This window comes from Crocodylus siamensis, chromosome 4 (genome assembly GCF_052110815.1).
Source record: "Crocodylus siamensis isolate JL-2025a chromosome 4, ASM5211081v1, whole genome shotgun sequence".
NCBI lineage: Eukaryota > Metazoa > Chordata > Crocodylia > Crocodylidae > Crocodylus > Crocodylus siamensis.
Genome location: NC_143398.1, coordinates 159,209,330 through 159,234,780, shown reverse-complemented (window position 1 = coordinate 159,234,780; position 25,451 = coordinate 159,209,330). Strand labels below are relative to the sequence as shown.

The following is a 25,451-nucleotide window of genomic DNA, read 5'->3' as shown; positions in this document are numbered from 1 at the left end:
CTGATTCTTGTCCACTGCAGGCCTGGCATAAAATCAGTCTACCAATGGTTACTATCACAGATCAGAATCTACCAATGCTTAGTGCCTTGTCCTCTTCTCAGCGTGTCCTCTGCATGGAGGATACTTCAGGGACAACCCTACACTTTGCATATTGAGGGTACAGGAGAATTCTGGTGGTATAGCCACAGCAAAGCACAAACATTAAATGAGGCAAAAGCATCTGTCCCATGATGTGAGAACTCAACTCACAACCTCAACTCACACATTTCTCTTAAAACAGCTGTAGGGAGGCAGAATGTCCTCTTAAACAATAAAAGTGACACAAACATTCTTACCAAAGAAATTTATTTGCATGTAAATAAACATGTTCTTTGCAATATTTCCAAAAAGTTGAAAGTACACTCTACATCAAAAAAGAATGAAAAAATTAGCAGGAAATATTTACACAGTTGCCCACAAAAAAGCAAACTTCAAGACACATATTTACATAATGACCATGTAGGAAAGAACCATTTTCTTTTAATCTCAATGTACATTTCTTAACCTGAGATTAAAAGGTTTGGCTTATTTTATTTTGTTTATACATATATCTTTCCAATACTGAAAGATGTAAAATATTGTAGATAATAAGCAAAAATATTTTTAAAATAAAACATTTTTGAGAGACCAAGCATTTTACATGTAAAATGTCTGTGGAATATTGACACGTGTACCTCATTTCTAATCAGTGCAATGGAAGCATCATGCATCTGTTGTCTGACTTTTAATAGTTATCTTTCTCCCATACTTAGTGTCAAATGATGAATCAAAGGGAAAAAATTATAGTGCAGTACAATGGATTACAAAAACCTTGTTTACCTGCTATAACCACAGTTGGGACTCAGTTTCTCTTGCAGCACTTGATGTCAACAGAGGCTTAAAGAGGATGCAACTTTGTTCCCTGTATTTCTTTAGGTGTTAGCAATGCTCACCTTTTGCAGGAACAATTTAGAACATTGAACTCGGGTCTTGGGTAAGCAGGGAAGGAAATATGTTCAGCCATTTCAGTTAAAATACCCTTATAATTTAAACCTGTATGATTTGGGAAGCTGAACAGTGTTTTTGTTTAAAATAATCTTCTACATTTTGTTAAAACATCACTCCTTTGTTTCATGGGAATCCAATTAAGCACCCTTTGAAATCCCGAATCCTGCACCAATTTTGTACAAGTGCTAACAGATTCTGTAAAGCCTTCACACAAACCAAAACAATTCAAAAGGCTCTTTTAAAACAAAGCAACTTCAATGAGAGGGACAAAATTAAAACAGATGACAACCTGTTGGAGTCTGAACAGGTATTTTTTCTGAGAAGCAGCAGCTGTAGCAGGGTCTCAAGATAAAGTCATCTGGTGTTGTATTTCTTACATCCTCTTCACAGACACCTCAGTCATACGATTCTGATGCTGCATAAGATAATGTCATTTGCTCCAGGTTTAGACTTTATTTACTATTTTCTATCATCTCAGTAAATGAAGATGGGAGCTTTGGTGAGAGGGAAACTATGGTATGCAGACCACTGGGAGCAAGGGATGAAGATTGGAAAATACGAGAAGGGAGAGATCACCAGTTATAGAAAGTGTTAAGAGAAATTCACAACTTCTGCTTTCCATATAATAGCATTTCAACATATATCACAAAATTAAATTGAGGACAGGAAGAATGGAAAAGCCATTTGTTTAACTAACTAGCTGAGTAGAAGCCATTCTGCCAAAATAATATATGCTCCACTGGCTTTGGACAAACCCAGAAAAGATAAACTGTTTGCCCTGAAAGTTGACAAGGGGTTGGACTATATGCAAGACTAGAAGTTTCAGTAGTTTGAAGGAAACCTACAAAATAAGGTCTTTTTCATACTGCCAATCCAAACAAAAAGAGTATTCTCCAGTCCACAGGTGAAATCCTGCCCTCACTGAAGTCAACGTCAAAACTCAGTGGGGCCAGAATTTCAGACTGTGTGACTGCCTATGAGATCTAATGCGAGAAGATTTCACAGTACTTTTTATATACTGTATTTGAGTGCATGAAGGCTTTTCCACATCTCCTCCCCATGAACACCATTTTAACTGCTTTCGTTCATAAAATAAATTCTTCATTCTTATCTTGTCAGGGAAAAGGATTAAGAGACCTTGCCTGCCCTTTGCTCTGAAATCTTAGGAAAGAGGAAAATTCACCACTTGGGGAAGTTGCTGCTTATATTGATGTGAAGTGTTACAGACAACAGACCACGCTGGTCTGCTTTTTAGCAGCATTAAGTACTAACACCAGTGCATTAATGATTCATACATACTGCTGAACTAAAAATCCCCCAAGAAGTGGGGGGAGAATGCTTGTGCGTGTTAACAGCACTGCTGATGATGAAAAACCTACTGCACAAAGTTTAAAAAATGCCCTTGGCACCATTATAACAGAAAAAATATTTTAAAATAAGGTCAGATTCTGCAAACATGCTTACACATGAATAATTCCATTGACTTCAATGGGACTTTTATAATGAGTAAGTGAAGCATATTTGTAAGTGTTTGCAGGATTCAGCCTTAAACACATTGCTGTGAAGGCTGTTTGTCTAAATGAAGTATATAGGAGGGATTCTGTGGAATTTAATTTGCTGTAAATCAAACAGTGCTCAGATTAAGATAATAGAAACCAGAGGGTCACTATTTGCTTTGCAACTTAATTTTGCTCCAATGTTGCCTGAGATTTTACCAACTTCACCAAAGCTACAGTGGCTGCACACGTGCAGAGATTTTCAAGTCCCCAGATTCTAATCAAACTCCCACTTTCCTAAGTCCCTTTTGAGCCCTAAATCATACAATTAAAACATAAAGACTGCATGAAAACGAGCAGCACAAGGCATTCAAATATGGACATAAATAAATAGCTAAAACAAAGAAAATCCACCACAGACAAATATCCTTCATCAATTCAACCCGGAATAAAATCTTACTGTTCATCAGAACACAGTGTCTGATTTTGCCTTGATGCTGATACTAGAGGAACATGAAGGACCTCAGCACCTCAAAGAATCAGAGACTGAATGATGAAGTAAAAAAAAAAAAAAATTAAAAAGCAATTTTTTTCCTGAAAGCATCCCACAATAACAGAAAAACCCAAGCCCCAAATATTAAAATATGCCTTAAAATAATTATCTTAAAACTTCCTAAAAATAAAGAAAACTTATGATGAAACAGGAAAAGGGGGGCAGTAAAAATCTGATTCTCCTAGAATAACCTAGGTTTTTGTGTTTGCACCAATTTAGGGTCTGCTCTTGCACTTACACGCATGCTTATTTTGTACCCATTAACTGTCATGGGGACTATTAACACATGTAAAATTAAGCATGAGTATAAGTGTCTGCAGGACCAAGGCCACAGTCAGGAAAGTGGTTTGCCATCTGAGATGCCATTTGCCATCACAGATCAGCAGTCACAGGTGTTCTGTTTAGGTTTTTGATATCCTCAGCAATACTTTTTGCCGTTTATAACATTGTCTTTTAAGGTAAGCGTGGTAGGTCTGAAATGAATGGTTCTTTGTTTTCTATCTTTAGAACCCAGTCAGTGCCGTATATACACCTCTTTTAAATTTAAAAAAAAATTAATTGCCAATAAGAGCAACATCCATGAGGTCATCATCTTCCTCCCCAATCAAGAAATCAGGGCTTGGCCGAGATGGCCTATCAGCTGACAGAATAGCACTGCTCGTCATGGACAGAGACTGGTCAGAAGAAATAGGTGATTTAGACCAGCTTTCTGGTTTAATGCTATGAGACTTCTTCTTGTCTCTGTCCTTGTCACGATCCCGCTCTCTGTCACGATCTTTGTCTTTCACTTTCTTCTTATCTTTTTTGTGCTTCTTATGCTTTTCTGAGCTATATTCTGGCAGAGGCCTAATTCCATCATCAGAGCTGGGGCTGTTCTGATAGGATTTCTCTGCTATGGAGGAGCCAGACTCGCTTTCACTGTCTATGTTTTGGGGAGTATATGCTGGTGACTTACTGTGGCTGGGTGAGCAACGTTCATGCTTTGGAGTAGACCCACTGATCAAAGGGGAGCCGTAGCTTTTGGAAGAGGCCATCTGAGGCCGCAAGCTATCCCCACCACCTTCCCCAGGTTTCTGTAAGGTTACTTTGGCTTTAATGCTAGGGGAGCCACCATCATGTTTGCTGATGATAATCTTGGCCACACCAGTGCTTCCAACATTTTTGGAATCTGAAGTCTTTTTGGAAGAGTCAACAGATCCTCCGGAAACAGAGACCTTAGATTTGTCTTTGTCACTTTTCTCCCGCTTCCCCTGGAACTCGCCTCCAGACATGTTGTGTTTGGAGGACATAGTATGGCTTGAGGAATTGGAACTCGGACCCATCTGACCATCCATTGGATCTTCGCCACCAGGTCCACTAGTGACAACCCCATGTTTAAGTTTATCTATGACTGCAGTCAGAGATGGCTTCTTGTTTCTGCTGGGAGATTTGCCTTTGGAGCTTCCATGCTGGTTCTGAGATGAAGACATGGAAGAACCACTCGATGAAAAGGAAGATGACGATGCTGTTGAAGAGTTTGATGAAGGTGGTGGTTTCTGGGACATGGATCCAGAGGAACCCATTCCTGAAGACTTCATACTTGAGCTTGATCCCGTCCCAGACATATGCGAACCTCCAGAACCTGAACTGATAGGTGATTTTGCTTTCGATGATGGGGGAGTACCAGGAACAGGTTTCATTGGAGAGGCAAGCTTGTCAGAACCCCCTGAAGGTCTAGAATGAGAAGGAGAAATGTTTGGTTTACTCATTGAAGGGTTCATAAGCGATGAAGGTTTTCCTTGAGGTTTCATCTTAGTACCTCCAGAACTGCTGCTGAGGCCATGTTTGGTGATGGGAGAGGATCCAGGCTTTCCCACGGACTGAGCTGAGCTTTTCGACTGTCCTGAACCAGAGCCACCCTGGCTCGAGTAGAGGCTGCTGCTCATCTTTGAGCCAGAAGACCCTTCAGATTTGCTGCTTTTTATTTTGCCTGAGGTGGAAGAAGAGGAGGAGGAAGAAGAGGAGGAATGGCTATGATGGCTTTTGCTGCTCGAGGAGGAGACTGAGCCACTACTTGTATACTGTCCATGCGAAGAAGGTTTGCCAACAGTCACTGTCCCTTTTGGGATCTGAATTGTGATTTTTGGAATAGGAGGAGTAGCTACCCCAGGGGGAGTCTGGGATCTGCCTGAACTTCCAGGAGATTTTGACCCACCCGTGCTTGCTGGTGGAGTGAAAGGCCTGTTAGATGTACTGTGAGATGGAGACTTCCCTTCTGTGTCTGCCTTCTTCCGTTTTGGAAGCTTTTCTTTACTTTTACCATCACTAGAGGGAGTCCGGCTGCGTTTTCCTGGCTTACCATCTAGCCCAGGCCCTGATAAGCTACTCCCAGAACCATTGCCTTCCTTTACCCGTTTCTGAGGCTTTTCCTTTCCCAAATCTCCTGTGCTTAATAAAGGGCTCTGGCTTCCACTGTGATGCTCCATAATATCAGAGGACCCCAGTGCTTTGCTCGCAGCTGCAATAATACTGAAGTCAACTGTGTCTGCCTGACTGCTTCCTTTAAATTTATTTTCTCCTCCATCACCCCCCAACACCTGCACTCCCAAAGTACTTAGAGGCTGGGGTGCATAGCTCTTAAAATCATCAGCATCTCCACTCTGGCTGCTCTCATCAAAGTACTCCTCCCCAAAACCACTTTGACTCTGACTGTTCAGTAAGTCAGGATTGAAATCTACTCCATCTGGGAAAAAATGGTTTGAAGAATCACTGTTGGGGCTCACGGCAGCATCTGCTATAAGGTCTGCTGGATCAGTGTATGGGTTCTCACTATTGTTTGTCTGAAACACATCTGGGTCAAAGAGGGCACTTTGTGAATGTCCTGAACTAGAAGAGTCTCTTACTGGAGTACCGATGGGCGGACAGTCCTCATTAGTACTGGGTAGCTTGGAAGCCTCCTCTGCTATATCTGAAAGGATATCAGTAACATCAGCTCCAATGCTGTCTGAACTGGAAAGCCGAACCATCCTCTGAATACTGGGCTGTGGGTGAGGTATAGACTGTGGGTATGTAGTAGGTGGAGTGCTACACTGACTGGGCGCTGGAGTAATATGAGGGGTATCCAGTGTATCTGCGGTCATGTTGACATCAAAAATTGGATTCTGAGAATCAACGTCCATTGAAAACAGTTCTCTCTGAAAATCGTCCTCAGTCTGATGCTTGGGCTTGTCTGCCGGTATGCGTGATTTTTTTTTCTTTTGCTTATTCCCCCCAGGGCCCATTTCCATTCTGGGGGAGCCAGAAGATGAGTTCTGCCTTTCGAGAGGGCTGCTCCCATACAGAGTGGAGAAATCCTGAGGGGGATTGTCTTTAAGAAGGTTCATGAGCATGGGGTGGTTCTTGGTGTTGCTTGCTGGTGAGGATACTGGTGGTGGTGTGTGATGGGGAGGGGTTGGACTTGAGCCAATGGCAGAGCCCACATTCCCTGTGATCTGCAACAAACTAGTAAGAATTGGGTTCTGAGACACTTTGCTGAAGTCCTCCCCATGGCCCACTGAGTCATGCCTCTCTTTCATGCTCATGCTCATATTAAACAAGGTAGTGATGGGCCCCCCAGGAAAAGTGTTTGTTGGTGTGGTGGTACCACTCATTGGGTTGCTGCCTGTGGTCATGCCATACCCGGGGCTGCTGGCTGGGGGAAGGTTTTTCTTCACCATATCTTCTACTGTCTCTGCAATGAGGGACAGGGCGGGAGTATCTGCCTGAATGGTTTCTGCTTTCCTACGAATAGCTCTCATGGTCACAGGAATAGACATACATCTGCAAGACACAAGATGCAAAGGGTTTAGCGTGCATTTTGCTTCTATAGCAGCTTTCATGTAAGGCATTCTTAGACCTTTAAAGGGCTTGTAGTAGCCCAGCAAGGTAGGAACTCTTCCCATTTTGCAGGATGGGGTGGGGGGGGGACAAGACTAATACAAATGGAAAGAGACTTGCCCAACATCAAATGGACAAGGCAGCAAGAGAGTTAAGAATTGTTGGAATTTAGGGGTTTAAAGCTTGGCTGTATCTATTTACAGGCAGCAGACAACAGTCCCTCTCTGTATTACCTGGATTAATACAGTGCCCTTCATTTCTTATTACAAGTATTTAACTTTAATATATTAATGACTGAGTAACATTTGCCTACTGAGAAAAAGGAATGTTTTTGTAGTTCAAACACAAGAGCATGAGTAATGTGACCTGGGGTTTTATTCCTCACTCTGCTACCAACAATTGTCTAACCATGGCAAACTCAATTTACCATTTCTGGGCCTCAAGCTGTCTCGCATGTAAAATTAAATAATACTATGCACCCGTGAAGGTGGATAATTCATTAATTAATATTTATAAAGAACACAAGAGAACCTCAAAGAAAAGTTTCTTCATAGGTACAGATAATTACAACAACTTGTAGGGTTCTAAATGCCTCCAATATTGCCTGGAGTTGAATAATTCTGATAAAAATGAGGTGTCAAACTCACCTGGGCTCTGCGGACCAGTTGAATGGTGCAGAGCCAGTCCATGGGCCAGATCAAAACCACAGACCCTCCTCCTCCCCACTTCCCTAGTAGTTTGGATCCAGCACTTGACTCCAGTCATCTGGGACCCATGCTGCATGCAACACAGATCCCAGATGAGCCAGAGCAGGTGCTGCACTCCATGTGGTACCTGCCCCAGTGCAACTGTGCCACATGTGATACCCACTCTGGGAACCGCACCACAAATGGCACGTGTTCCAGCCAGTCCAGAACCTGCACTGCATGTGGCACTCACAGGTGCTGTGTGTAGGGTGGGTCCCAGACTGGCTGGAGTAGACACTGCATGTGGTGCAGTCCAGTCAGGGCAAGCACCATGTGTAGTATGCACCTATTCCAGGTGCCCCAGGATCTGTGGAACATGCACCCCCATGCCATATATTTGACACCCCTGTGATAAAACATCTGTGTGAATGGCAGGTCCAAAGGGTTCTTTCAAGTGTCAGAATCAGGACCTTTTAACTCCAGCAGTGGAAAACTCTGAAAGTAATTTCAGTATGAGGCATGAAAATGAATACAACTAAGACAGGAGTTCAGAATATTAGTACTTATTAAGGTCTGTAGTTGCTGCCCTACAGTTATAGCAGAAACTTAGTTCCAGCATTAATACTACTCTGGCCTCACTTCTCCTCACCACCCAAATCTATAAACAAGAGGATAAATTGCTCCTAGGATTACACCACCCAAAAATGGAACTATTTCAGTGCAATTCGCAAAGCGTTATGATACAGAATGCAAGTTTGGTTTTAATACTATTATATGTGGATTTGAGAAGGCTGAAAATCAATGCCACAGACCACTGATTATCAAAATCAATACTGCTACTGCTCCCCACTGCCAAACGTTAAAGCGCTACAGAGCTGGATTGGGCCCACCAGCCAGAACCAGCCTGCAGACAGACCCAACACTGGCACCCAGACCTGCTGATCTGGCCCAGGGGGGCAAAAAGGTTTGGCATCCCTGGTTTAGATTTTTGATGCAGTTTCTATTATTCAATATTGGTAGGCTACAAGTTTTCAGCAATTTAGGCATTCTTTTTGGCCAAACCTTTTATAGTATTTTATAAGTAACTGTGGAGACGGTAGCTTAACCAAAAGAGTTGGCAATCTGATCTTTCTGAAGAATGAAAGCTGGAGAATCAGCATCCTGTGATGATGTTCTGTAAATGATACTCTAACTTCTAATAGCAGTATAAAAAAAGCATGGCTTACCTTTGAACAACTTTCGCAATGAAGTCATCTGTACAGATGAGAGCGTCAGAGAGCCCTTTATATAGTTTACAGTTCACATGTGTGGAATCCTGCACATCCATTACCACTGAAAGACAAGGAAATAGGCATTTGGGAGAAATTAAACTTCTGACTGTCACGGGAAAAGTCCTGTCTTCCTCTAAAATCAATCTAGGAACACGTTTATGCTTTTTATTGAACCTGACTTACCACACACAAGGGAATCATTCACAGGATGCTGAAAGGATACACTAAAACAGGAATCAGAAAGAGGACACACTTCAAATTGCAGGATCCCAGGAGAATCTGAAAGACATGGGAGGCTGGTAAATAAATGCAGCAAAAGTGATAAACAAAGGCACAAACTTGAATAACCTCATAGAAGAAGGAATAAGAAAACACTAAAGAAAAGCAATCCGGGTTTCCTAATTCCCACTCCCCAGTGTTGATACTAACAACCAACAGAAAATAACACAAGATTTTCTCTAAAATAAAATCAAAGCGACACCTACCTTCTTTTAAAACGGTTCGCTTGACACAACTACCAATCAGTGTGTTGTAGGCCACTTGATGCCTGATCAAATTGAGGATGAGAGGGACCCTGCCAGGATGTTGGAAGGCAATTTTACTAATGAGGGTTCCTTGTAGGCTTCTGCCATCTGGTAGAGGAGCATCCTTGTTCAGGAAATAGCAGTGCTGCTGCCCTGGAAGAGCCTGAGAAACAATCCCTGCTTTACTCCAATTGGTGCTGGATACAAGGTAGTGATAGACATCTGCCAAAGAAAGCGCAGCTCCAAAATGCTTGCCATGCTAAGCTACCTTTTTGGTTGGAAACAGTATAAATGGTGGGGACATACGTTCTGAAAATAAGACCTTTTTATAAACTGACTACAGACCTGACCAGGCAGAACAAGAGAGTGCTGCCATGAAATTTATTACATCACTTTCCATTTCTATAGTGTTTTCCAGTGGAGGATCTCAAAGCACTTCTGCACATAGTAACTTCACTACCCTCTTATAAGGTTGTTAATATTGTGTCCTTTCCATAGTTGGGGAAAGAGAAGCACAAAAAATGAAAACCCATCCCCACTGATACCAGTGAGAGTTGTCCTTGATTTCTGTGGAGCCAGGATTACACCCCAAGTGATAAAGTAGCATATTTAAAAGTCACATGATTGAGACAGGGCAAGGGCTATGCAAAGAATCCAGGGACACTTGTTATTAGACTTCTGTTCTTCTGGCCAGAGTGACATTTGAATTTTCGTGCTTTTTTCAGTTTTGCAACTAGAAGTCACTCCTCCCTCATTCTGCACTAAATGCACAAAGTTCATTTGAACAGCAGTAAGACTCTCACGTCCTTCAAAACCCAAATAATTCCACATTAATATCGAACATTTAGAGTGCTGACAGATATGGGGGAAAAAACCCAAAATGCTCTACCGGAAGCAGCAGTGTGTTACTTCAACTGGGCTCTGCAGCATCTGTATAGATCGGGCACTTCAGAAAAGCTTTTTGGTGCTATTAGAAGTTCCACTGAAGCACCTGATCTCTACAGATGTTGGGAAAGGTGTGTGCAACTAATGTGCTACCTCTTCTGGACATGTGCCGGGCTTGGCATGGAAGCACTCCAAGTTTAAAGTAAAGTGCCATATTCCTCCCCCTCCCGGTCTGCAAGCAGCCTTAGCTGGCCATTTTGAGACAATACTGGCAAGCTCAATGCAAACTACATCTTTCAACACAGATGCCAATCTTTTACCATCATAAATTAGCTACTAGGTCTTTAGCCAGAACAGTCACATATTGAGATCTAGTGATTTAATATAAAGCCAACATATGGAACACTATATAATTTCGACTACCTTTGAGAGGACCGAGTAGCTAGAACTACAATTAAAAAGGCCAACCTATCCTTGGAAGAACCAGTTCCAAGAGCATATGTACAAACCTGAAGAGTTACTTTATGAAATGTTATCAAACCAAACAGCTGCTATTCGCTGGTCAATTTAGCTTATACACTCCAAAGATTTTTTTTTTTTTAATATGATTCTTTGCCAAGTGGAAGCACTGAACAAGAAAACCCAACGAACACAGACCACATGCCTGGTGGGTATTTTTACTAACAGTACGACACAGCAGTACACAACCTTTTTGAGATACCAAATGGAATAAAGCATTCCAAAGTTGCAAACAAACACTGTTGTGGCAGTCCACTTGAAGAGAAGTCCACATTCAAAGCAGAACAACTTTCTAGTTTAGCTACTGTGGTACTGTGTTTTGGTGGGGCTTTTAGCATTCAGTGCTAGAATAACATAAGCCTTGCCTGCACGCAAAAATCGTGCCACTTTAACTATATGGTATGACTCTGTTTACAGTAGGAGCGTATTAATAATATTATGCTGATACAAAAGTCATGCCCTAACCAACAACTACACAGACACAATTGTCCTTGATAGTTTCTACACCCAGCATTTCTAGCTTTCTTCAAGTTTCCCCAACCATCATGACATACTTACTGCATAAAAGCGCATGTTGTGGTTTAAAGGTACAGAATCTGTCTCCTTGGATAACTCAAATTGTGTAATCAGCTCATACAGGGGGACAAATGTTGGTGGGGTGTCAAACAATGGAATTCCTGAGGACACAAATACAATACAACAAACAAATCATACAGCTAAAGAGACCAGTGTTCGATGAAAGAAAAGACCTAATAGTTAGGTGAATAATCCAATTCTCAACAGTATGCACAAAATATGTTTAAAAAGATGGCAATTATATAACAAAGTAGTAGCTCACCTGTGCAACTCTGAAGTTTCTGAATGAAAGCTCGGGATACTGGAATAGGTCGTGGGAACTTCAAGAAGAAGCATGCTGGCAAATCAACACTGTTGGCACTGGTCACTGACGAAAAGGACGGAGTCCTAAAACAGTGAATTTTTGTAAAATTATATTGTACAGGCAGTCCTTGACTTACAATGTTTTGAGTTACAATGTTTCATACTTACAAAGTTTATAAATTGACACCGTTTCAACTTTATGATGTCAGTTTCAACTTACAATGCTTAATCTGATGTGACGCCATGCCAGCGAACAAGTTCGCTGCGTCACTCATATCCCTGGAGAACAACTGTCCAAACTTCCTTGGACACTTTCTTTAAGAAAGTGGACAAGACTCCAGAAAAACCCGCAGCTAAGATTCTTGAGAAGACTCCAGCCAAGAGCCCTTCAAAAAGCGCGACCAAGAGCCCTTCTAAAAGTTCAGCAAAGTCACCTCAAAGAAGTCCTTCCAAATCAATTTGATTGCTATTTACAATATAAATACATTAATGTAGCTATATTACTCATCTGTAACTGATCGAGTACAAAATTCTGGGGTATTTTTGGTGAAAATACGGTATCGGGCTTTGGTTTAGGAACGAATCCCCCATTTATAACATTGTTTCTTATGAGAAAAATTGGTTCCGAGTTGCAACATTTTAACTTAAGATGTGGTTTTCAGGAACCAATTGTCGCAAATCTGAGGACTGCCTGTACCTAGATTAGTAGGCATGTATCTACCCTGACTACCACATGTTCTGACTTACAGGCAGGTTGGATGGCTGTGCGAGTCAGGATAGTATGACAATACATACAAAAAAAATATTTTTGGAGTGAGCAAATATTTTGAATTTTAGGTGCAAATTTTATTCTTTATCCCCAAACAGGTAACTTGTTTATGCCTTATGAAAAATTAAGACATTAACTTAGCACCTTAAAAACATGTTTTAATTGTGCCTCCACTGCAGGTCATTTCTTAGAGTAGGGGCAACATCAAAATCATATTAGTAATGATAAGACACCATGCAGTCATCTTGACATCACAGTCGCACCAGGGACTGTAAGAGGGCCCAAATACTGACACACTTAGATTTTGTAGAAGGCCACTATTAAAGGTCTGGCAATGTCTCCTTTCCTTACCCTTTGTTGTCAACAGGATGGGACCCCATAATTAATGGTGCAATGGGGAGTTTGTACATCGCTAAGGTTCCTTCGATTGTTACTGATACATTCAAGCCTAAAGACCGAGGAACTAGAAAAAGGAGGGAAGAAAAAAAAGAGAATGTATCAAACAATAATGAGTGTTATGAGTTAAATACTACTTCCATGTAAATGTTATTTGTGCACGTAGCATCTTACGGTCTAATCTAATTTAAAAGTGCTACTTAGTGTTCTGTTTTAATATTTTGGGTGTTGGTCTATTACTTGTTACTTTTATATGGATTTGCAAGCATGGATTATGTTTCTGTATGCACAATCATTTATCATTTTTTGGCTGATTCCCAGTGTATCATTTTTCTGAAATCACTTCACCTTCTCTAGATGCTATCAAACCCTCGTTTTATTGTCAAGACAGGGGCAGAAATAAACCTACAGTTGGACATCCAAGATGAAACACATCCTTGCACAAAGAACCAGACCTATTTTGAGGTTTAAGTGATGCATTGGCTTCATTCTGATCATCTTCCCAGGAGTAAATTTTAGCCTCAAAGAGCAATTATATTCACGAAAAGGGAGGAGTAAGCCAGGTTTTACTTGTGCACTTATTAAAGTCCTCAGCCACTTGATTTTCTCATTTTGAAGAGTGACAAGTGCATAGCTGTAATTCCCTGATCCCTGCCTAGCTAACCCCAGCACAAGACTTAGAGTATCAGAGGGCCTACTCTAACTTTTGTCACTGCCATAAGGTCCATAAAAGACCATGGACATTGACAGTGGATGATCAAAGATGCCGGAGGTCTACTTCACCATATCTGTCCTGCTCTTGGAACACTCCTGGCATATTCATTCTCTCCTGTTACGCCAAATGGGGAAGAGATCAGTTTGTTTTTGGAACCAGCAAAGACACATGTGCCAAATCACACAGCTAAAGATCCAGTGCATAATTCTCCTATGTAAAGGAAATGCTTCACTTAAGGCCATTTTTGTTCTATGCTTACACAGAAAAATAAACATGGTTACCTTCAGAATATACACTCTTCTCAAAAAATGGAAATTCTATAAAATATATAATTAGTTGCTTAATCAATAAGAAAGCTGCCTCCTTCTAACAAATTCTTGCCACCTACTTCGTAGAAATATGTAAACAAAAAACTTTGAATAAAGCTGAAAAAAAAAATCTCACTTGTGTCTAACATATGATAATCAATCAGCAACCAGAAGCAGCCTCTAAGACCTACCATTGTTATCATGTAGAGCAATGGGGCCCCCGGTATCATCTTCAAACAGATCATATGGGGAAATGTAATACTTGAGGTTCATAAGGTGACCTGTGGAAAATGGGCATGTCAATGAGTGGGCTGGTGGCTCCAGTGAGTTTGACATTCATAGTCACCAGCAATCATACCAAAGTCATCTCTCAGCAAAGTATGACGCTGTGACTCCATCCAGAAAACATCAATGCCAGTAAAGAGAAACTGTGTATTGTAAAGCCAGTGTGATGACAAATACTTGGCAAAAAAACTGACAATGAGATTCTTACAAATATATCAACCGCTGCCACTTCCACTGTAACAACTCTTATCCATTATTAGTGTTTGTCTATGGATGGCAATGGAGACTCCTATAATGGATCCATACACTTGAATAAAAGCTAGTTTATACAAATAAAAACTGTCTATCAAATCCTTTGGTATTGCTAAACAGAAGGAAAAGAAATACCTCCACTTCGTGGGGTGAGATACCCAACACTGCCATGCAAAATCTTGTCAAGGGGACTTGCGTTGGTAGCTTGCCTTCAGAAAAAGAGAGAGAGGGGGGAAAAAGAAAGAGAATCACGGGTTTATAAGATGCCAGAACACAGCTGAAATCTAAAACCCTAAAGGAGACACTAGCACACAGACACAATTCAAAGTCAAGCAAAAGAGAGTTCCTTTAACTTTGCACTATAATTGGAAAGTATCTAAAAGCACTGGCAAAAAGGAGAATTACTTCACTTCTTAGCATAGGGGGTGTTCAGTCCACTGAATGCATCAAGGACTGCTAGGGATTCCCAATCTCTTTTGTTGACAACCCCTCTGCAATGGATTAGTGCAGGCATTTTCAACCTTTTTTTAGTGGCTAGACAATAGGGGGGTGGGGGGGTGGAGAGGGGTGTGTGTATGGCTGGACACAGAGCAGGGAGGCAGGGACAGCGCGTGGGCAGGTGGGGACAGAGCACCACCACCTCCCAGGAGCAGGGGAGGGGCAGGAAAGCTCATTGGGCTGATGTATGGTGAAGGTGGCCACAGCATGCGAGCTTCTCTGCCCCACAGAGGGGCGCTGCTGCCCTCACCCCACCCTGGCCCTTCTTTTGGGAGGCAGTAGCGCTCTGTCCCCGCCCGTCTGCACACCCCCCCTAGAACCAGTCCAAGTACTCCCAGGGGTACGCACACCCCTGTTGACAACCCCTGGATTAGTGAAGGGGAAATCAATGCCCACCCCAGTAACAATGTCTGCCAAAGTTGCTGTGTCAGAGAGTGCTTTAGTCAACTTCTCCCCTCTCTCCCCTTTTCTATCTGTATTCTAAACTTCTGTGCTACTCCACTTTCTATTTTAACTGCTCATTCTGTAGTTAAACATTGTCATTAGTTAAATCTAACAATGAATATGAATATTTAGAGCATTCTTTCTCAATTTCCAGTTGTACTGAATTGTTTTAATCTTGGTGTCAGTTTTAGCAGGAACTCAGAATAAACAGGCATTGACTGCCATATCACAAATCCATACAAAATAATTTTTCCTCAACATACAGCTCATGAATGACTAGTAACAATAATGGAGACTGAACTTGACAATGAAACCTATAGCATAACGAAGAAAAATCCATATTTTAGAGGTTCTTACCAATACATTGAGGCCATCTTAATGAGATCCAGCTCCAAGGACTGTAGAGCCAAGTACATTTTAGTTTTAAGCTTGCTGGGGGAAAAAATGAGAAAAAAGAAATGAGAGTTCAGGAAACTGCGTAAGTACCTTCAGACACACAACCTGATCTGCAGGCAAACAAGGGGAACTCCTAGCTGACTAATTTTAGTATTTTCTAACAAAGCTCATCCTTAACATTTAAAGATAACACAGAATTCAAAGTTACTCAGCTTTACAGATTAAATCCACTGTTAGAAGTAAAACCTGAATTGTCCCAGTACTGTTATTAAAGCAACTGAAAATATACAATTTTTCTTTCAGGTTACTGTTACATTGAAATTGTGGCAAAGATGTATGAAAACTGAATGACACGATGTCTCAAATATTAGGAGGTTTGATTGTTATGGTTGTTTTCAGGTAAGGGGTATCAAGCAAATAGGTGTCAGTATATATACTTGATTTGTCTTCTGTGTATTACATGATTTGAGAAAAAAAGTAAGAAAAAGGAACTTGAGCACCTATCTTCACTTCTTAAATAAATTAAAAAAAAAAAAATCACAAAACAGCAGTACAGAAAATTTTAAAAAGTGTTTATGTTTATTAGTAATTCACCATAAATTCATCTGATATGTTCATCCAGAAGATGCAACCTTGCTAGACAGCAATGCTCTGAGATCAAGAGAGCATAGACTTATATGTAAAATGGCATAATACTCTCTAATGACTATACCAGCAAGGTTCTAAGTTATCTTCCAAAAGATGCTGAGCACTTCCTATTCTCTCTGAGGTCAACAAAAGCTGTGCCAGAGTTGGCACTTTTAAAACCAAGCCACTTATTTGGACTTAGGAGTGTGAGCTACAGCTTGCTTTTTTTAAATTTTGCCCATCATGAAAACTTTGTTTTTTCATTTAAGAGCAAATGAAAAAAATATTAACACTCTTGTTTAGCAGTGAGAACCAGAGAGAAAACAGAACAGAAAATAATGTGAAACTGATTAATTTAGCGTCATTGTTTAACCAGAAATTAAGTGAATGAAAATTCAGACCATGCACGTAGAATGAGATGACAAAGATTCCTTCAGTAAAAATGTGGACCTTCATTCTGCAGACATGTACATATTAGTACACAGTGGCATTCCTCACATACATAAATTAGAACAGAATTGGGGTCTCAGTAAAGTATGTTAATATAGTTATTTTGATAGTATCCTTTAGATGCTGTATTCCTGCATGCATGGAGACAGATGGCAAACAAAATAAAAAACAGTTTGCAAATCTCTTAGTGCAAAACAATAGAAGGACTGCCAAACAGATGACATTACAATGTGTTATAGATTTGTAACTTAGGCTCCTTTATTCCAAACCTATGCATGCATTTAAACACACAAATGTTCCCACTGAAGCCGACAGCATGTGATTAAGGGCTTGCAGAACTGTTGCACACTCATAATAAAAATACTAAATATAGTAAATGCTATATTCTTACTTGTCTCCTGGCAATTTATACAAGTTCACAAGTCCCTTCAGATGCTTAGAGAATTCATCAAAATTTTTCTCTCTAGAAGGAAAAAAAATGGTAATTTTAAAGTAATTTATAATAGATTAGGATTTTTTTAATTTTTTATGAATTATTGCCTTTATAAACAGTTCTTAAATCAGTTAGGAATATACTTGAGCTATCTGGAATTTGAGAAAAATGTGTTTCTTTAATTTTTGCAGTATACTATCATTATTTCGCTTAGTGATATTATTATTTTCCAAGTAACTGAGAAAAAAGGTCCTTTAAACTTATCCTAAAATCTTTCTGCAAAGCACAATGGTCAAAGGCAATTTTGTGGCATCATACAACAAGCAGGCATGATGATCTGACTCAGAAATCACAGAACAAAATATAGCCAGAAAACCCTTTGTAAAGTACACAGACTTTGGGGTGGTAGCGTGTGTGTTTGTGTGTATGTGTGTGTGTGTGGGGGGGAAACAGTTACTGAATGCCACAATGTGTAGGGCACAAAACAATGCTGTTGATCAGTATCCTAGGAACGCAATGAACAATGTTTAAGCTCACCTCAGATGTTGCACCAGCTCTGGACAGCTCTGAAACAAGAAAAACAAGAAAAATGCATTCATTCCAAATTAATCTGCTTTAAATCTTTTCATGACTAAAAAATACAAGGACAGAATGAGGTTACTGAAAATCATCTTTTGCTGAGAAGCAACTTAACACTCCCTGCTCTGCACCTGTATGCTTCCAATGCCCTGTCTGTCAACCACTTCCAGCACAAATTCAAGCTACTACTACAGTTAAACTACAGTTTTCAAACTTGAGGACTTTATGTTGAACATCTATATCCATATATACACATCTAAAAAACATGTCTTGCTTTTCAGAAGTTCAGACAAAATATACAGGTACCAGCAGTCTAGGGGGGAAAAAATCATGTCAACTTTTTAATGTACCTAACACTAGGCTTCCATGTTTATACATCATCTATTCACAAAACTCTGATTTATAATGAAAACATCCTCCCAGCTCATGAAAGGAAACAGACGAACAACAAAAAACAGCATTTTTTTTGTCAATTGATTATACTGGAATTTGAAGAATAATACGGACTATTATTATTTAAGCAATCCCAATTCAGATGCACAGAGTTTAAATAAACACCGTTAGGAATCAAAAGGAATTACTCCATGAAGGGTTTCACCTTTTACTGGAAAGTGAGAATAGGTTTTTTGGGGATTTTTTTTTTGTTAGGACAAGAGAAACATATTCCACACAATCAATTCCCTGAGTTTGTACTGAGGGGAGACAAATTGACAGACTGTGTCTTTGACATTACCCATCTCCTTTTTATTGGTAATACATACCACAGGATTTTCTCCATGGTGAGCCACCTTGACATCACACAGCAGCCCTGTAGAATCTAAGTGGACTTCCACATAGAACATGTCTGAAGTGATGTAACATTCAGTGCCATTTGCACTAAGGTGAGATCCAAGGCTTACATACAAAACAAAACAAAACAAAAATTGCAATGAGATGCACACAAAAAACAATCGAAACAGCAGTGAGATTACGATGATCCTGTACAGATACACAGGAAATGCCTTGGCCATGAAAGACGACTTACCCGTTCTGTCTAGCTATAGATTCCAAGCGATCTGTCATGGCGGGAAGGGATGATACTAGAACAAGACAGAAAGGCAAGTTTAATCTGAGCTTATATTCCCCCAGTGTACTCCTTTGGCATTAATTCAGTCTCAGCTAGCCACCCACTCCCACACAAAACATTATCTGCCTGCAACATGACATCTATGTGTGTGTGTGTATACATATACAACATTCAAAATATAGGCAAAACAATTTTTAAGACAAAAAAAATAATTATTGCCCAGAATCACAAGTATAAAGAGGAAACAAATTTTCTTCTGTGTTTCCAGACAAGTCAGTTTGGGTTGGAACCATGCACAATAGTCTAAAATAAAATATTTACCTTAAGTATAATGTCGGTACTCACAATGCAGCACTGTGACTGACGGAAGAAGTAAACGTGTGTGATAAGTAAATCCACACATACCTCCCAAACACAAAATGAAACAAGTTTGATAAGGTTTTGTTTTAATGTTTAATAATTCAACCATGTTCTGTTGTGAAACATGCAAAAAACCACATGCGAATATATCTGTATAGTTATATTTTCAAGGAATTTGCCAACCTTTTAATGCCTTCTGCAAAGTCTCCAAACAGCTCACCAGATGTTGATGCCCTCCGGAGTTCATCACAACACGCTTTTCCTGAATCAGAAGAGGGAATACAACTATTTGTATGCAATGTTCAGTGAGATGGAGTCATCATAACCATTATTCAGTGCCAAATGTTGTTTATTCAGACAATTTAAAGTTAATTAAATCCTCTCTCAAAATTACTTTTCCAATTAGATCCCTAAAAGGAGAGTAGTGTACACTCTGGAAGCTAGCCTACTTAAAGAGGTTTCTAGACATTCCCTTTTTTTCCCTTAAACTGCTGAGTGATCTGGACTGCAAAAACTGAGAATTTACCGGAAGAAATAGAGATTCAGTGAAGCATGCATTGTTCTGTAATGCATGAAGACTCTAGGTAACTTTTTCCATCCCATTACCACCATTGCAATGAACATGCCAAGTGAGCTGTGGCACTGAATTACAAGTACAACTGAGAAAGGAGCAACATGTCTAACATTTGAAATAGTCTTATTTTTATTTCACAAAACCAGCTGTACTCTTATCAGAAATGAAGACTAAGTGAGACTGTGCTACACAACCATGCTAACAGCCATCTGCCTAAGGGTCCTCAATTCTCAGTAGTGACTGTATTCCAGGGGTTGTAAGTGAGACTCTATATGTGACTACCTATGTTCCATTTTGTCCCTCTGTGCTATAAATATACTTTACCTCTTTGTGCCTCTGCTTCCCCTTTGCCATCTTGCCTATTTAGATTACAAGCTCTCCCCAAGCAAAACAGGGTCCCTAATCTTGTTTGGGGCCCGTGGGCACTACTAACAGGATCCTTCCTCCTGAAGTTTAATACTTCGTAAAGTACATTCAGATAACTGGCTGCCAGGTGCTAACAAAGTATAAATCATAAAAAGGCTATGTAATATCACCAGTTTCTCGAAAACTCTCACCATGACTTGACGGACAAGCTTCACAGTTTCAGTCCAAGGTCTGTTCTGGTTAAACTTTGCATGAAGTCTTTCCAAGAGAGAACTCATCTTGTTCAGCTTCTCTGCTTCTATGGGACAAATTATAGAAGACATCTCAGTCAGGACCTGCTGCAATTTAATGTTAATTCAAACAACACTAAACTTTTACAGGCACAAACTCCCATGATCTCCATCTAAAGATCTACCATTCAATCTCAATGTTAGGGTAAACCACAACTTTAAAAAATCTGTTTGCTGATTATACACACACACTTTCAAAAAGTTAAATATTACAAATAACATACAACAGGCCATACAACTAAGACACTGAGGATTTCTTGAGGCTTCAGTGAGACTCCCAATGTCTGATCCGTGAGCAGCATATGGTCCATCTTGTTTAATATTGGTACTGCAATATAATTAACAGGGCACTATCTCTCCAGACATAGAATGGTTTAAAGACCAGCTGAAGGCTCATGGGGAAGACCTGAAGTAGCAACAGATCTTTGAAGAGGAGGGGTTAAATCTCCTGGCACTGAACATACAAATGCAGTTTGTTTTTCAACTGTTGAGTTCTGCTGAGAACTTTATAAGGCAAAAATACTTCTGCACAGACTCCTCCTCACTCCCAAAACCCTAATCATGCTCTAACTATGTTTCAAAATTTTTCATTTGTGGACTGACCACCTGGAAAGAAGCTGTGGACCCAACTCTTGAGAGCCATTATACTCACATTTTTGGTCTAAATTGTTTTTAAAAATACCTTCATAACATGCAGTGAAGGGTGAATCACTAGCCTATGAAGACTTCAGCTGGAACCCACTTATACTGAAGGATCTGATTGAGGCAGTGAGGGTTGGAATGCAACACAGGCCAACAACTACCACTGCTGCAGAGAGCTGGGACTTCTATGATTTAAAGGCATTCTGATCTTAGTCATACTAGTGACCCATGGATTGGCATCGTCTGTGGGTGGGTGCCTACAGGATACAGAGGTATCCTTGAATTTGGATAGCAAGCTGCATACTGCAACACAATGAAACTGGGAACTTAAGTTTCACTTCCCAGCAAACAGGGTTCCATGGGGTTCTGTTAATGTTAAAACTTAAGGAACAAGTTTTATGCATCTCAATTTCTCTGTTATTTGGTGGGGGTTACAGTGCCTTTTTACTGTGTGTTAAAAATGCTTTGGTCTTCATTACTGCAATGGAAAAGAACCTTATAAACTAGAGAGAAACTGATGATGCAGCGGAAACACTGCTATTGACTATACAAAGGGTATGATCAAATGCATGAAGTAAACAAGCTGAAACAACAGAGAAAATAGTTTTCCTTACTCCCTAGTTATGAGTATCTTCTGTGATATTTGTAAAAACTGGGGATAAAACTATTTTTAGAAAAGTGTTACGTTGGTGTCCCTTTCACTAGATATGGAGCAGGCTTCTCTAAAGCTAGACCCTGGAGTTTAAGCAAAATCATCCCAGTTTGTTTTGGCAACTTCAACTGAGGTGTCCGGTTCAAGGTAAACCTAGGATTAAAACTTTAATGGCACAAGTTTCTACTTGTGTAAATAGGTTAGGAGCATTTCAAAACTAAGTTTGGGAATTATATTATACCGTAAACTTAATATTGAACGCATCTGTAGGTCCACATGCAGAAAACAGTTCTTTAAAATGGATGGTACAAGTTTCCAGATACTGGATGACATCCTGGGTCCACCGGGATGCACTAGAAGTTCTGCATTTGACATCAACAGAAGCAGAATTTCAGCCAGAGTATCGTCTTTTATTTCCTTCAGAAACTGAGGAAGTCAACTATCCCTACTTAGCAGCTGGTACCAGATGTCACCAAAAAAAAAAAAAAGAAAAGAAAAGTAACCTGTCTGTCAGACTACCTATTAATTTTAGTTCTTCTTTTTAATTTATATTGAAAGCATGGGGATTATTAGTTTTGCAGAAGAGCTGGATTTAGATATGCCTTATATTTGTGTGTTTAATATGTCCGTGCATTGTTTCTGATACACGTTTAAAAAAGATCTTTGAACAAATTAACACTGCAGAATTGAAACCCTCAGAATGAATCCATGCCTATTTGATGTATACGGGGCAAATGATATAAAAACTCTAAGCTCTAGAAACCATTTCCCTTACTGCACAGAACATGTTCCCAAACTCTGCCCTACTTAAAGCTGCACTGACTTCATGATAGCAACTAAATGGATCTACTCAACTTGCCTAAGATGGGGCAAATGGCAGCTGTCATCACCTTTCGCAAAGGTGCAGCCAATAAGACTGCAAGTCACACAACATGAAGGTCCATCTCAACCCAAGGCAGATATTCTGGCTTGTGTGCCACACGGTCACCTGAACCAACACAGTTTGGGCACCTTCATATTCTGTAAACCACAAGGCTGCTCAGCCCCAGGTGAAACACCCCATCCTTGGCACATACACTCCTCTCCCATCCGGGTGCAGCAGCACACACCAGAAGCCTCTTACCTACCAGCAAGTGCTCCCTACCAAGGGGTTTGGACTAGCACAGTGCCCAATTCTGGCTGCAGGTAAAAGAGCAGGACCCTGTCTTCTGGCCACCTCAGCCATGGCTTCAGACAGGGCACCAACCCATGCACTACGGGTCCCTGACATGCTCCTGAACGACAGACGGATGCTGCCCTGAAACCTTCTGGGAGGGGAGAGACGGTCCTTCTTCCCCCTGGGGACTTGAGGACAGAACTGCTGTCTTGCTAGGGAAGAGGATGTGTGGGCTGCCGCCTGCCCTGGAGATGAGCACCTCCCCGCCCCCGCCCGCGGGCAGCCTCGTTCTGAGCGAGGGACTGGGGGCGCAGCCTCGCTCTGGCCCCAGACACTCACCCTCAGCGCCCCCCTGAGCCGCCTTCATCCTGCAGGCGGGCGCAGGACAGCGACGGGGAAGGGAGGAGGGGCGAGCCCCGGGGCAGGCCGCAGGTGCCTGCTCGCGTCGAGCGGCCCCCCGCGGCCGGGCCCCTCCCGCGCGGGAGGGGCCTCAGTCCGCGGCCGCTGCCGCCATCCCAACGGCCATAGCTAATCTCCAAACTGCGCGACACTTCCGCATTCTCGCGAGAGCCGGGAAATTTCGCGAGAGAGCAGCGAGCGGAGCGTGCTTGCGCCGACATCTCGCGGGATCTGGAGCGCCAGCTCGGCTTCCGCGCTACTTCTCTTCCCCTTTCAGACTCCAGTGCTCGGCGGCCGGGCGGGGCGGAAGGTTCAACTTAATAGCAGCTGCCTTTGACACTTCCTTGCAGTTCGAAAGAGCTATGAGATTATAACAGTAGTTACACGGGGAGGACTAAGTATTTCAAATACTGAGTCGAGCAGGAGAGATGGTGGAGCCGCGGTGGGCCAGAAGCCAGGCGAGAGACACAGGTTTCTTAGGGTGATACCTTTAATTGGATCAACTGGATGGATAGGATGGAGTTAGGCAAGACTTTCTTCTTCAGAGAGTGTATCTAACTCCACTCCACCTGTACAGCTGGTCCAATATAGGTATCTCCATAAGAAATTCTTGCCTTGCAGAGCGATGTTCCCACTGTGTTGCCTTTTTTTTGTTTTTTGGACTTTGTAAATCTCAGTTGTTCCAGGAAGGTGGCTAGCAGACTTTTCACTTGTCTCACCATGCTGAGATGGCAGGTGATAGACTTACTGTACTGCTTCTGAGCACTCCTTTTATGTTTGAGATCAGATAAATGCTGCTTTAGCATACATACCAGTGTTGCTACAGTCCCAGCCTCCTCATGCACAGGGCCACATCATCTGGCCTGTGGGGCTCCCCAGTGGCAGCAGTGTTAAATGCTACAGCTCTAGGAACGCTTAGCTTTGCTACCGCTTCCTTATCATCAAATTTCTGTACCAGTGGGGAGCCCCGCAGGCCAGGTAACATGGCTGTGGGCCAGGTGTGACCTTTGGACCAGAGGTTGAACACCACTGATGTAATACAAAAGGAACATACCCAGCACGTAATTGGAAGCTGACAGTGGTTGATAAAGCATAGTGTTTATAGTATTGTTTTAAGTCTAAACATACATCCAATGAGCCCTTAACTTGGTCTAGGTATTATCAAATAGTGTTAAAGATACTACTTTAATCATAGAACCAAGTGTAATGAGGTTAAACCATAACAGCTTTCCAAATGCATTGAATACTTTTACCTCCCATCTCTTTAGAAGGATCTTTTCCCCCTCTCCCATACCTCCATTTTATTCATTCCAGTTCAGTACAGAGTACAATACTATAAAAATACTTTGCATTTCTTTTTCACCAGAGAAAAACATATTTTACAAACAGTAAGTTGCACAACACCCAAAGATAGAAGCACTGCAAGGGTGGTGGTGGTGGTGGTGGTGGTGGTGGTGGAAGGGGGAGCCCAAGATTAGTAGCATTCCACTTAGAGCTCCTGATTCTGCTTGCTTTTAGCAGGTCATTCCAGTTTTCCCACTATCAAGATCCAAATTTACATTTCTAGCTCATCACTATGGACAGAAAAATTGATATGGTCAACTCCCTTCCACAAAACCTGAAGAAAACACCAGGTTCACCTTTGAATACAAAATACTAATGTCAGAGACAAACCCAGCCTTTCTTTGAAAAGGGCCAGCCCACCTTACGGCTTCCTATTAACACACCACAGCTGAAGATGTTCTGTTCTTTGACCGTCAGATGAGGTGACCTGTCTGAGTGGGGTAGGAGTTCTTCCTGTTTCCTGAGTAAGACTTTTCATCTCCTTCAGTGGCCAAGTATACAAGGTATCTACATCTTTATGAGGTAGTGAATACAAATTCATTGTTTTAAATTCCACAGAGAATATATGATAAAATTGTAGGCATGTGCTACTTTGTTAAAAAGAAAATGCTACCTAGGATTTACAGGAACTACTGCTTTATACAAGAGTTACTTTGAAATCAATAGAAACTGGAGATTAACCTCTTCCTCCTTTCCAGAAGGTATTAGAGTCTGTTACTTTAACTAAACAAGCTCTTCATCTGCAAGCTGGTGCCC

The 25,451-nt window shown here is 41.1% G+C and overlaps 1 protein-coding gene across 2 annotated transcripts; it reads right to left on the bottom strand.

Annotated features, from left to right (window-relative positions):
* Positions 1 to 334: 334 nt before the first annotated feature.
* On the bottom strand, positions 335 to 23,493 carry MED1 (mediator complex subunit 1). 2 transcript variants are annotated; one of them, XM_090044532.1, is made up of 17 exons: positions 23,292 to 23,493; positions 20,404 to 20,510; positions 19,456 to 19,534; positions 18,871 to 18,925; positions 18,608 to 18,740; positions 17,805 to 17,833; positions 17,226 to 17,297; positions 15,719 to 15,793; positions 14,555 to 14,628; positions 14,074 to 14,163; positions 12,815 to 12,926; positions 11,654 to 11,778; positions 11,374 to 11,492; positions 9,373 to 9,574; positions 9,071 to 9,166; positions 8,843 to 8,948; positions 335 to 6,873 (listed from the first exon to the last, which is right to left on the bottom strand). In XM_090044532.1, the coding sequence occupies exons 1-17, from the start codon at positions 23,317 to 23,319 to the stop codon at positions 3,630 to 3,632; spliced, it is 4,746 nt and encodes a 1,581-aa protein (XP_089900658.1). In that variant the 5' UTR covers positions 23,320 to 23,493; the 3' UTR covers positions 335 to 3,629. The 2 variants fall into 2 exon arrangements, with proteins under 2 accessions (XP_089900658.1, XP_089900659.1); XM_090044533.1 differs by lacking the exon at positions 23,292 to 23,493 and adding an exon at positions 19,234 to 19,272 and having other exon boundaries at positions 20,404 to 20,463.
* Between the last annotated feature and the right edge of the window lie 1,958 nt (positions 23,494 to 25,451).

Coding starts and splice junctions, on each gene's coding strand:
- MED1 (XM_090044532.1), bottom strand. CDS start 23,319: ATGAAGGCGGCTCAGGGGGGCGCTGAGG. Junction 19,535..20,403: donor AGCTTGTCCGTCAAGTCATG/GTGAGAGTTTTC, acceptor CTTCTGATTCAG/GAAAAGCGTGTTGTGATGAA. Junction 8,949..9,070: donor GAATGATTCCCTTGTGTGTG/GTAAGTCAGGTT, acceptor CTTGTCTTTCAG/TGGTAATGGATGTGCAGGAT.